General features: G+C 46.6%; 1 protein-coding gene across 6 annotated transcripts in view; it reads right to left on the reverse strand.

Moving 5' to 3' along the window:
* The window catches only part of MORC2 (MORC family CW-type zinc finger 2), a 112,917-nt gene that overhangs the window by 37,281 nt on the left and 63,021 nt on the right, over positions 1-12,615 (reverse strand). For all 6 annotated transcript variants that reach the window (XM_074972950.1, XM_074972949.1, XM_074972952.1 and 3 more), the window contains 4 exons: positions 3,046-3,186; positions 1,931-2,085; positions 1,654-1,782; positions 707-812 (listed from right to left, as the gene is read on the reverse strand). In XM_074972950.1, the coding sequence (XP_074829051.1) occupies positions 707-812; positions 1,654-1,782; positions 1,931-2,085; positions 3,046-3,186 (531 nt within the window). The remainder of the gene's footprint in view (positions 1-706; positions 813-1,653; positions 1,783-1,930; positions 2,086-3,045; positions 3,187-12,615) is intronic.

Below are 12,615 nucleotides of genomic sequence, written 5' to 3' on the forward strand. Positions count from 1 at the left end.
TCCCTGGAAAGTGAATCTATCATTGAGACTGTGTGTGTGTTAGTGTTTTTATGGAGGTGCTGACCAACTCCATAGCTAAGGCTAAGTTCCATTTTGCACTTAAAGCAGAGAGATTCAGACTTTGTTTTTATGAAAAAAAATACAACCCATCCCCCCCAAATTTGCAGTGCTTACTTTGAGTACAGAATGAATTAATTGAAAACTAGTCCTTTAAGAAAATTTAGCACCTATGTCAGGCTTTTATTTTCCTGGATGTTAACAGAATTACACAGACACTTCAAACTTTCCATGTAGTTAAAATTAATTGAATTTATCCAGCATTTTGCAACCCTTAACTTGTAGCCTCAGCTTTGTTCTGTGGATGTCCCCAGTCATTAGCCCAACACCATTCTTAGCTTCAGACATCCCAACTGAAATCAACAAAGGGGGGGGGGGGAGGAGCAGGAAGGTCCCCCCAGAGGAAGAAAGCGTCAAAGAAGATAATCCCTCATTTGCGTTGACTCAAACAAACAACAGTGTTGCCATTAGGGACATCAACTAGCTCACTGAGGCTCATTTTCAGTAGAAACATCCGGATTCACTGGGATTGTGAGCAGAATCTTCTGATGTAGGCAGAATGCCATTAGCTACCCAGTCAAGTGCCCAGAACAGCATGGCAAAGGCACATTAATGCCAATTCCCTACCATGGCCCGCATTCATACTCACCTATCCTGCTCAGGGTCAGGGTTCATGGAGCACACCCAAGTATCCGGGTATTCCTTCTCCACGGAGCTCAGCTGGAATGGGAGGGTCCGCCATTTCAAACACATATCTGTTACACAGAACACATTACACAGTCAGCACACAGATTCTAAGCCATCCACATAGCCTGTCCTCTGGGTCCACAGCAAGCACATTTGGCTGTTGAGGACCTCACGACTTCCCAGGGCATTAGTCTGGTGACAACAACCCTTTCCAGCTGCTGGAGCACTTGGCAACAGGGACCACCTTCCATCTCCCTCCAAGACACTCCACTGTGTTGCAAAGTTTTGTTTTCTTTTAAAAAACAAAAACAAAACCATAAAAATAATTGAAATGGTGATCAAGAAGGCTGAGACCCATTAATGCCCAGGGTCTCCTTTAGTGGAAAGAAAGACAATTGTGTGGGATGTTCCCATTTGATACTCAGGCTATTCCCACTCAAAGGGAGGAAACACTCCCAAAGGTCCTAAAAAATGTAGCACAGGGGGAGGGGGGAGAAGAAGAGGGAGGCGAGAACTGAAGTGCAGTTCTGTCCTAGTGAGGGATTATAAAAATGTCCCTGTGCGGCTTTATGTTCAGCCCCTCTGCGATGACTACTCAGTATTCCCAGCTTACAGATAAGACTATTAAAAAAAAAAATTTAAACTGCCAGCCTCAAAACCTCTCTCTGGGCTCTGAATGTCTGGCTTGTGCATCGTCACCAGGAAGATATCTGGTTATGAAGCATGAGTCAGAAAAGCATCCAGCTCCCAGAGCGGTATTGGCTTTGTTGGGTAGCAGAAAAACTAACTAACTATCTCCTGCCCATGAGCTACTTTGCCTTCTGAACAGTAGTTTCTATTCCCTAGCCCACATGGCAGAACAATCTCCTAATCCCAGCCACCCTGCTCCCTCTGCCTGGTCAGACGCACCGCACTGAATTGTGGTGGGGATCTCCATGGCTCGTCGGCGTTTGTAGCGCAGGTCACTTGAGGGAGGCTGGTTCCAGTTTGCTGATAAATAGCCAAATTCATCCCAAAACTTGATTATACCTCTCTGGGCTGAAGAAAAACAGAACAAGAACATTCATCATGCTGCCACTATCAGCAGCATGAATATGAAGTCCTCCTTCTCTGGTAAGCTCTACCCCGTCCCACCAGCCACCCAGAGTCCCCTCCCCATCCCTGTCAAGTTGTGAAGCCTCATTACCAATAGCAACATCCTTCCAGTACTGAGCCAAGTGGTCCCCCATCGCCCTCAGCAAGTGTCGATACTCTTTGGCATCTGCAAAGTCCTGTTTATTGTGGGTGGGCTCCAGAACCAAGTAGGGTATGTCCACCACTCCTACCACTCCACCACATGCCCTGGGGGTGAGAAACAACTGTAACACTGTACACTGCTAACACCCACCAAGATACTTGTCCAAGGGAGCAGCATTGAACCACCACCAGTACCAATCACCGACTGCAACCAGTTGGCTCACTGAGTACCTCCTGCAGCAATATGCGTTTCAGACAGTGAAACCCTGGTGCTGCTTTTTCCAATATTAATGTAGTATCAACCCCTTAACACCAAAGATTTAGGGCTGTATTCTGAAGAAAGTTTCTAGTGTGAAATGTCTACACTTGGGGGAATTCTGTGCCAAAAAATTAAAAATTCTACACAATATTTTAAACTTCTGTATATTTTATTTGTCAAAAATAACACAATATAATCATCAGGAGTCCCAGCAGGAATATGGCTGGGCTGCCATTACTGTTCCCTGCACGGCTGGATTGCCATTATTTTTTCCCCCACACAAATCAAATTCTGCAGGAAAAAATAAAATTCTGTGGGGAACATTAATTCTGCACGAATTCTGCATTGCGCAGAATTCCAGCAGGAGTAAATGTCTGTTTTCCTCACTGTGCACAAAAAGGGATCTTTGCTTTCAAGTACTGAATGTTCAACTAGCCCCAATAATCCTGCCTTGCCCTAAGGGTTAGTCTTCTTAGTGACACAGAAATGGTTAGTAAGTAGTGAGGAATTGTCAACTTTCATTCAGCATCTCTGGGAAGGGCTCAGTACCAAATGCTGGCAGAGCAGAAAAACCTTATGTCACCGCAGGGCAAACTCCCGTCTCTGCATGCAGAACTTCATTTTTACTGGGAAATCTGGGGCTTTAAATTACATAATAAAACAAAACAGACTATGACTGTGGCTGATACTGAGTGACTGTACTGTATACGGAGGGAATGGTTCATGCTGCCTCCCTAGCTCTGTTGTACAAGCTAATTTCAGTCCTAAGCAAAGGGAACTCTTGACGATTTCTGAAAGGAACTCACATGCCACCCTCCAGCTGTGGGCCAACCTTCTCATACATCTTAATCAGCCGACTGCAGTTATAGATGAACATGCCATCCAAATCCCGCTGTTCGATATTCACCCCGAAGATGAAGTTCAACTCTTTAGGCTCCTTCAGTGCCCTGGAACAAGAGGCAGCAAGAATCAGAAACCTCCATGGTATACAGAGAAGAAACCCCTCCTACCCCCAGCCCAAGTGACCTAGACCAGCTCTTTGCCACATCCAGAGATGCTAAACCAACAGCCATAAAATGCCCACTATTTCTGACCTTATGTATTTCCTGATGATGTCATTGTTTACATTTTTTAAAAATTATTTACTGAATTCAAATTACAGGTTACATTTTGCAACACTGACACGTACATTTGTTGAGCTAACTATAGAACTGGCACATCATACTTTTTGATGTTTTTTTTGAAGGGATCATGGTTCTGGCTTCTGGTCCAAGTATTTTTCTTTTAAGATGTCAAGGCAAAGGAGTTAGATTTGATCAGAGTCTGTAACTTGTCTATATGTTTTGTAGCAGATTATGCCCTTTAATGGTAACACATTCATTGTTTCATGATTTGTGGCTTGCAGAACATGCTAACTGTGCTTTGAAGGCAAAACTGGACTCAAATGTTTCAGTACATATATAGCATTATACCCGACAATTTTAGTACATAGCCCTTGGATTTCCTGGGGTTGAGGGCTTACATTATTATGGATACTTATTTTGGAATACCGTTCCAACAGATTTTAAGCTGCAGACATACCCACACAGCACACAGAGCAGAGCTCCTTTCTAGGCATTATGGGCCAAATTTTCAGGAGAATTCCACTTCCATATAGGTACTTAAATAAAATGCATATATTTTCAGCAAGCAGCTTCAGTGAAAATCTGTCTCCAGTTGTAACTGCTGAGCACTTTTGAAAACGTGACCCCACATCTTTGACTACTGGGGATTATACCGGTTGGCATATAGAAAAAAAACGGTTATTCACCTTCTCGTAACTGTTGTTCTTCGAGATGTGTTGTTCACGTCCATTCCAATCAGGTGTGTGCACACTAGCCGGAAGATTTTTCCTTTAGCAGCATCCCTAAGGTCAGCCTCGGTGCCTTCTGGAGTCATGCCTTCATGGCGCCTAATATGGAGGCCCTACCGACCCACCTTAGTTCCTTCTTACCGGCTACTCCAACAGAGGGGTAGGAGGGTGGGTATTGGAATGGACATGAACAACACATCTCGAAGAACAGTTACAAGAAGGTGAGTAACTGTTTTTTCTTCTTCGAGTGCTTGTTCCCATCCATTCCAATCAGGTGACTCTCAAGCCCAAGTTCAGGAGGTGGGGTTGGAATCATCCACTGATTGTAGCACTGCTCTCCCAAAGGCCGCATCGTCTCTGGCTTGCTGGGTGATTGCATGGTGAAAGTGTGTATGGAGGACCACGTTGCTGCTCTGCAGATTTCCTGGGTGGGAACCTGCGTCAAGAATGCTGAAGAGGAGGCCAGAGCCCTGGAGGAGTGCGCGGTGGTTGAAAGAACGGGCACCTTTGCCAAGCAGTAACACTCTCGTATTCATGACATGATCTATGAAGAGCTATGTTGAGCAGGGACAGGAAGACCTTTCATTCTGTCCGTCACTGCCACGAATAACTGCTCCAATTTTCTGAACAGCTTCATTCTCTCCATGTAGAAGGCTAGCACTCTGCGGACATCCCTGGAGTGCAGCTTAGGGTAGAATACAGGGAGGAAGATGTCCTGGTTGATGTGAAATTGTGAGACAACCTTTGGGAGAAGAGCCGGGTGAGGCCTGAGCTGAACCTTGTCCTTATGGAATACAGCGTAAGGGGTCTCTGATGTTAGGGCCCTGAATTCAGACACCCTCCTAGCTGAGGTTATCGCTACCAGAAACGCCACCCTGTATGAGAGATAGAACGGGGAGCATGTCACCAAGCGCTCAAATGGCGATGCCATAGTCTGGAAAGGACCAGATTGAGGTCCCAAGCTAGGATAGGCTGTCGGACCTGCTGATATAGCCTGTCGAGACCTTTAAGGAAACGGTTGACCATTGGGTTAGCAAAGACCGAGCAGACCTCTGCACCTGGGTGGAAAGTGGAGATGGCCGCCAAGTGAACCCTTATGGGCAACATGGACAGCCCCTGCTGCTTGAGAGGGAGAATATAGTCCAGTATAAATTGCACCGAGGCGTGCGTCGGGGACGGAAGGTGCTGCACCAACCAGATTGAAAATCTTCTTCAAAAAGATAGCTCTTGTGGAGGGTTTCCTGCTGCCAAGGAGAACTTGTCTGACTTGATCAGAGCAAGAGAGCACCACTGCGTTCAGCCATGGAGCTTCCATGCTGTGAGGCGGAGCAACTCTAAGTTCAGATGTTGGAAGCAGGCGTGTTCCTGCATTATTAAGTCCGGGAACAGCAGCAGGGTGACCGGGGTTTGCTTGTGAGAGGGGTTCCTGAAGAGGGATGGGGAAAGGGGCTGGAAGGGCAGGAGGGCACAGAATTGGATGGAGAGTACCCACTGGTCCAAAGTGATACGGGACCATGCATGGTAGAAAGGGGATAGTCGGGATGAAAAGGTAAGGCTGGGTAGATCCAGTTCTTGGACTGGTGCGTCGCCCTCGACAGCACCCTCAAAAGGCCGGTCTGGGGCCAGGACGTGGTTTGGACTGGCTAGAGCCCTGGCCTGAGGATGGGTGCTGTCTTTTTGTGCCACTCCTATTACAACTCTGAGGAGAATCCTGACAGTTCTGCGGTTGGTAGAACCACGAGGGAGGCTGCGGCCAGAAGTGCCTGCACAGAGTGGCGGGCGTGTGGAGGCCCAAGGACTTGAGGGTGGCCCTTGAGTCCCTTAGACCGTGGAGTCTTTTGTCCGTTTTATCAGAAAAGAGGGTCGAATCCTCGAAAAGGAGGTCCTGGATAGTTTGTTGGACCTCACAGGGGAGACCCGAGACCTGCAACCAGGAACTCCTCCTCATTGCAACCCCTGTGATCATTGTGCGGGAAGCCGCATCTGCCGGGTCCAATGCGGCCTGTAGGGAAGCTCAAGAAATTAGTTTCCCTTCCTCCGCCAGTGCTGAGAACTCCGCATGCAAGTCCTGTGGCAGCAGCTCAGCAAATCTGGCCATCGTGCCGTAGGTGTTATGTGAGTATCTGCTAACGATGGCCTGCTGGTTTGATATGCGGAGCTGCAACCCCACAGTGGAGTAGACCTTCCTCCCAAAAAGGTCTAGTCTTTTAGTATCCCTATTTTTAGAGGAGGGCCCCTGTAGCTCTGGCGCTCAGGCTGGCTAGCTGCAACAACCACCAGGGAATCGGGGGCTGGTTGGGTATACAGATGTGCGTATCCTTTTGAAGGGACAAAGTATTGCCTCTCGTTTCTCTTGGCCATAGGGGACAGAGGGGCCGGGGTCTGCCACAATGTCTTTGTGGTCTCAGCAATAGTCTTTATTAATGGCAAGGTAATACAAGAAGGTCTGGAGGGGGTGAGGATGTCAACAGTCAGGTCAGTGTCCTCTACCACCTCCTCTGCCTGGATCCCCAGGTTCTGGGCCACCTGTCGCAGCAGCTGTTGCAGGACCCTGTTGTCCTCCAAGGCCGGGGCCATCTATGTCCCCGCCATGGTTTCATCTGGGGAGGAAAGTCCTGGCAATGGGCCCTACTCATTCCCCTCAGTGCCCAGGGGGTCATGCAGCACCCCGTACTGCTGTGCTGCCAGGTCCGTGGCCTGCAGTTCTGGGGCCACCAGAACCACAATCATCAGTGCTGGCGCTGGCGGTGCCAATGTTGGAAGAGTTAGTGCCGGGGCTGCAGGTTAAGGTAGGGGTGTTGGTGGCGCTGCTGCTAGCGGTGCATGCGGAGGGACGAAAGATGCTGAAGACACAGATGTGGACCTGGACCTTGACCCTTGGATTTGTCCCTAGCTCTGATGATACGCCCAGGGTGTCCAGAAGGGCCACTTAGTTGAGGGTTGCCACTTCGGTGGCCACAGTGCCAGATAGGGCTGGTGGTCACGGTGGGACCTGGACAGTCTGTTCCTGGTCCTATCAGAGCAGTAGGATTCCACCTCCGACTCCAAGGTCTCCGAGAAGGAGGACCAGAGAGGAGCAATGTTCCACTGTGCTGACGAACAGTGCCGAGAAACAGGGGACCGGTGTGGCTCCCCCATGTGGGTGGACCGTGCCGGGGAGAGGTGTGCTGGAGATGGGAATCGATGCGCCATCATTGCCAGCTTGCCCCTTGATGGGAACGGGGGCTGGGCAGTCACCGGCAACTTGTTTTTCCTCTGCAGGGAGGACGGTGCCATGAGATGCATAAAGTCCTGAGCTGCACTGAATGCCTCTGGCATTGAGGGGTGCTGTAGCTGCCTGCCATGTCGGTGCGGAAAGCGATGAGGCTTCAGACTCAACTGGACCCAGAGGAGGGCAGGAGTCGATGAGACCCTAGGAGGCAGAGGAGCTGAGGTGATGTTGCCTGAATCAGGTCTCCCTGCCGCAGGCTCCTTGGGCTTGGATGGGGAAGGCTCTCCAGGCTTTTCTTTTTCTGGGGCACTGAGGATTGAGATCGGTGCCTCACAGAAGACTGTCTATGGGCAGAGCTGTGACTCCTTGGGGTCCTTCCTCGGTACTGGATTGTGCACCGACGAGGAGGTGCTGGGCGTGGATTCTGCCGACCCCGGATCGCGGCCGAAGTGCCGCTTCCATTAGAAGGATCGTAAGTCTTTGATCTTGGTCCTTTAAGGTCCTAGGATGGAACCCTTTGCAAATTCTGCACTTCTCCTTCTGGTGGCTCTCCCCGAGACACCACAGACAGGAAGAGTGCGGGTCACTCTTAGGCACAGTCCTCACAGAGCTTGAACCCTGGGGACCGGGGCATACCCCGGTACTGGGGAAGAGTTGTTGGGGGTGAGGGGGAGGCCAAAAGGAACTTCAGAACTACTAATACTATTAACTAACTAACAAACACTAGAAACTACTACAAACTATGAACACGAAGAGTGGACACTGCCCAAACGCGCTTGCAAAGCAAAAACAACAGTTTGTTCCAGCTAGACGTCACCGGTGGTAAGAAGGAACTCAGGGGGTGGTGGGTCAGCGGGGCCCTATATTGGGCACCATGAAGGCACGACTCCAGGGGGCGCCCAGGCCGACCCTACAGATGCTGCTAAGGGAAAAATCTTCCAACTGGTGTGCACGCAGCACGCACACCCACCTGATTGGAATGGACTCTAAGAACCACCATGGTTGCACTGATGTACATTTGGTGCAAAATATTTAAAAGTACTTGTCTACATTTTATATAAACTATGGTTCTCTAAATTAAATTGTAAATTACTGCCCAATGATGCAGAGTGATGAGCCACCTGTGCAATCCATACTTAGCACCTTGTAGAATTTAGACTGGTAGATCCAGGATCAGACTGAGTGTTCCTTTGGATCTTGTACAGCACTGATTGCTATATCAGCACTTGCATCAGTAATAGTTACAGAGCATAATGTATCCAATTTTTGTTTCCCAGTTTACATCAAGATTTGTAGCTCTCATGTGCTTCACCCAGATTAATCATTTCATGCGTCATCTGGTGAAAAGCTGGAAGCCTTTTTTGGAGCTATTCAACTATCTGTTCATAATCTTAATTCACGTTCTCTTGTTTTCTCTAAGGGCTTGTCTACATTACTTGCTGGATCAACAGGCAGTGATCGATCATGTAGACACCATAAATCGACTGCCGAGTGCTCTCTCATCGACTCTGGTATTCCACTGGAGCAAGAGGCGCGGGCAGAGTGGACCGGGGAGCATCAGCAGTCGACTCACCGCAGTGAAGACACCGCGGTGAATAGATCCAAGTATATCGACTTCAGCGGTGCTATTCACATAGTTGAAGTTGCGTAACTTAGATCAATCCCCCCCCAACTAGCGTAGACCAGACCTAAGTATGAAATGTGCCATGTATGTGTCAGTTCTGATGATTTGCAGTTGTTAGATGGAAGGTTATCCTATGCTGCTGAAATATTTTAGAATAAATGCCTGACAGGTTGATCTAGTCAATGTCCATTCTCTTATTATTTGTATTAATGTGATTCTATACTCCTAGGTGTAGCCAGACTAGGAGATACAGAGATATTTTTAACTGCAGGGCTCTGCTTCATGGCCCGATAGATCAAAGGCACAAAATATCTCCTAACAAAACCGATCCATTAAATCCTTTTTAAGTTCGCTTTCTGGAGCTTTTGGGTTGTCCTAGAATCAAGAGATCACAGTTGGGAGGCTAAGGCTACATCTACACAACAACAAAAGCTGCGGCAGTGAGTCTCAGAGCTTGGATCTACCGACTTGGACTCATGAGGCTTGTGCTACAGTGCTAAAAATAGCCATGAAGACGCTCTGGTTCAGGCTGGAGCTAGGGCTCTGAAACATCCCCTCCCTGGGCTTCAGAACCCGAGCTCCAGGCTAAGATGCAGCAACTACACACCTCTGTTTAGCACTGTAGCACAAGCCCGGCGAACCTAAATCTGTAGACCTGGACTCTGAGATTTGCTGCAGAGGGTTTGGGGTTTTTTTGCTGTGTAGATGTACCCTAAATAATAAAGGCAGAAGCTAGAGACAGCAATCTCTTCCTTCCTGTCTTGTAGTCATTTCTTGGGACTCTGCTGGCCCAGAGCAAAGCTGGTATGGCAGCCTTTTAAAGAAATTCTTTGTTAATGAGACAGCAACATTTTCAAAGAGACAAGTGCACATTACTAAGATGAACATTTTTATGAACGTTATCTTTGGAGATAAGGAATATCGGAAGAAGTGCCCATTTGGCTAGCAGTTGACAGACTTTATCTAGTGTTAGGTGATCATTCATTTTGTAAATTAGATCGATCTCATTGTCACATTCATGCCCAGATATTTAAGACACAGAACATTCTTTAGTGGGGTAAGTTTTGATTGAACCAATTGTTGGGAGACTACCTGGAATATGTGTGTCCCAATTGATTTTTAATCCTGAACATTTATTGAAGGGAGCCAACATTTTGAATACTGCAGGCAGAGATGTCAGGGTTAGGACAACACAGAAACAGGTAATTCACACAAAGAGTTTTGGTGTTAAAACTTTGCCAGTTGGACTCCTGTGACTTGAGAGTTTATGCAGATGTGAGCTTCTGTGACAAAAGGAAGGGGGACAGTGCACCTCCATTGCCTGGTTCCCCTCTGGAGCTCAAAGGCAGGAGAGTTATTTCCAGTTTCTAAAAGGCTTCTGGGCAGGGTATGCAGTAGTTGTCTCACTGTACAAATTTAAGAGAAAGTTTCATTTTTCATTGGGTAGTAAGCAGGTTAATGGAAGCCTCTTTCAATGTGAGCTCCCAATAGAGCTCCTCCTCCTTCCCTGTTACAAGGGGCCAGAGTAGGTTGACTTATCTTGCCAGACAGACAGTGGACTTCATCATACAAAGCCTGTTATTGTTGGTAATATCAATTCTGTCCCATTTGCTATATTTTTGTTGACATTTCATAAGGCTATCAGGGCTTGCGCTAGAGAAGGTGCATCGGGTTTAGTATATTAACGAAATCAGAACCAATGCAAGTTACAGTAGGAAGATGATCTAGCCGGAGTTCAGACGTCACCTATAATTCTATTTTTTTAAGTGAAGAGTTTGTTGGGAGTCTGGGGAAGGTGTTGTTTTGTACAATAGGGCTCCCTTTGCATTCTGGGACCTTGCTCAGTATCTCGCTTTCTAGACTTGTATAGTTCTTCAGTTAGGGAGAGTCCTGCCCCGTCTAAAAAGTCTTTGCTTACCTGGGGACTTGGGGGGAGGAGAGAGAGAAACAGCACATAGGGTTTTATGCTCTATTATTTGCAGACCTGAAGTTACTTGACAATTCACTAATTCTAGCTCAGAAATAAATTTGGCCAGATCGTTGTGTCTTCTTAATCAGGCTGGGAGTTTTCATTTTGTCTCACACATTCATTTCCCCACCCTCTGAAACTTTTCAGACATGTTTAGCCAGGGTTAGGCTATCTACTAGAGCTAAGTTTGTTTTTGCAGTTGAGAGCTTTAATGTCTGCTTAGATTTTACAGCCTAGGTATTTACTTTTGATTTCTGAAGTTGATTTCAATATTTCTTTAAAACTTTTTTATGTAGGGAAGTATAATCATGTATGTTAGCTTTAAAGGTTTCCCAGCTACACTCGGGCGTAAGTGCAATGTTGCTGTTCCTAAAGATTTCTTGAATTTTAGTTCTTATAGTTTCACATTTGCTGTTTAATAGTGGGATGATGCATTTCCAAGAGGAGTTGTTTGCTGGAATGCACTAGGTGTTTTATGTCTATTAATAAGGGAGAGTAGAACATCCCCTTGGGCCCCATTCACAGGATTCTATTTTATGCAGCACTTCCATCAGAACGAAGAAATAATTAATAAGGAAAAGACGTTATGTACATGGGAATAGGAGGAAAACTGTCTCCCACATGGATTTCTGCATCCCTGAAGTCACAACTCTTCTAAGATCAAATTTTAAATTCAAACTATTTTCTCTCCTCCTGCTGTCTGCGGGAGAGTCTATTTAGGTCCACATCTAGCAAAGATATTCGGTCAGTGCTTCCCAAAGTGCAGTACCCTGGGGGCGTACAAGGAAATTTGTGTGGGAGGAGGGGCAGGCAGACAGACCTCTCAATTGTTCTCAAAGTCTCAGCTTTCATTCTAAATTGCTGAGTCTCTAGCTATTATGGTTATGAAAAAACCCTTCAAAATGTGAAGTGAGTATAACCAATTCATAGACATCTGCCTGAGTTTGCAGAAAGCCTGAATCAACAGATCCTAGTACAGCCTATTCCGGTCATTTTATATGGATGCTTACTCAATGACAATGATGACCATTAACAACAATGACATTTAAAAGTATTTCACTGCTTATGAAAGCGTGTAAGAAAGGTATATTAAGATCTATACCTGCATTTCCCAAAGTGGGAAGGGAATTTATCAGGATGTGTGAGCACAGAAGGTATGCACATTAAGCAAGTCGGTTAAGTCTAACACCACCCTGTGGAGTCGCAGGGGGAATTCCATTTTCTTGAAGGAAGCTCAGCTTTTGATCTCGTCATATGAATTTGCAATGGCAAAAAGGTCAACAAAGCTCCCACCGGCATACTACTGTTTTCTTCTCTGGGCTCATCTACAGTAGTAAAACTACCAAGATTAATCAGGTTATAAGACAAAAAGGAGTACTAGTGGCACCTTAGAGACTAACCAATTTATTTGAGCATAAGCTTTCGCGAGCTACAGCTCACTTCATCGGATGCATTCAGTGGAAAATACAGTGAGGAGATTTATATACACACAGAACATGAAAAAATGGGTGTTATACACACTGTAAGGAGAGTGATCACTTAAGATGAGCTATTACCAGCAGGAGAACAGGCGGGGGAAAAACCTTTTGTAGTGATAATCAAGGTGGGCCATTTCCAGCAGTTAACAGGAACGTCCAAGGAGCAGAGGGGGAAATAAACATGGGGAAATAGTTTTACTTTGTGTAATGACACATCCATTCCCAGTCTCTATTCAAGCCCA

The sequence above is a fragment of the Natator depressus genome, chromosome 15 (genome assembly GCF_965152275.1).
Source record: "Natator depressus isolate rNatDep1 chromosome 15, rNatDep2.hap1, whole genome shotgun sequence".
Lineage (NCBI taxonomy): Eukaryota > Metazoa > Chordata > Testudines > Cheloniidae > Natator > Natator depressus.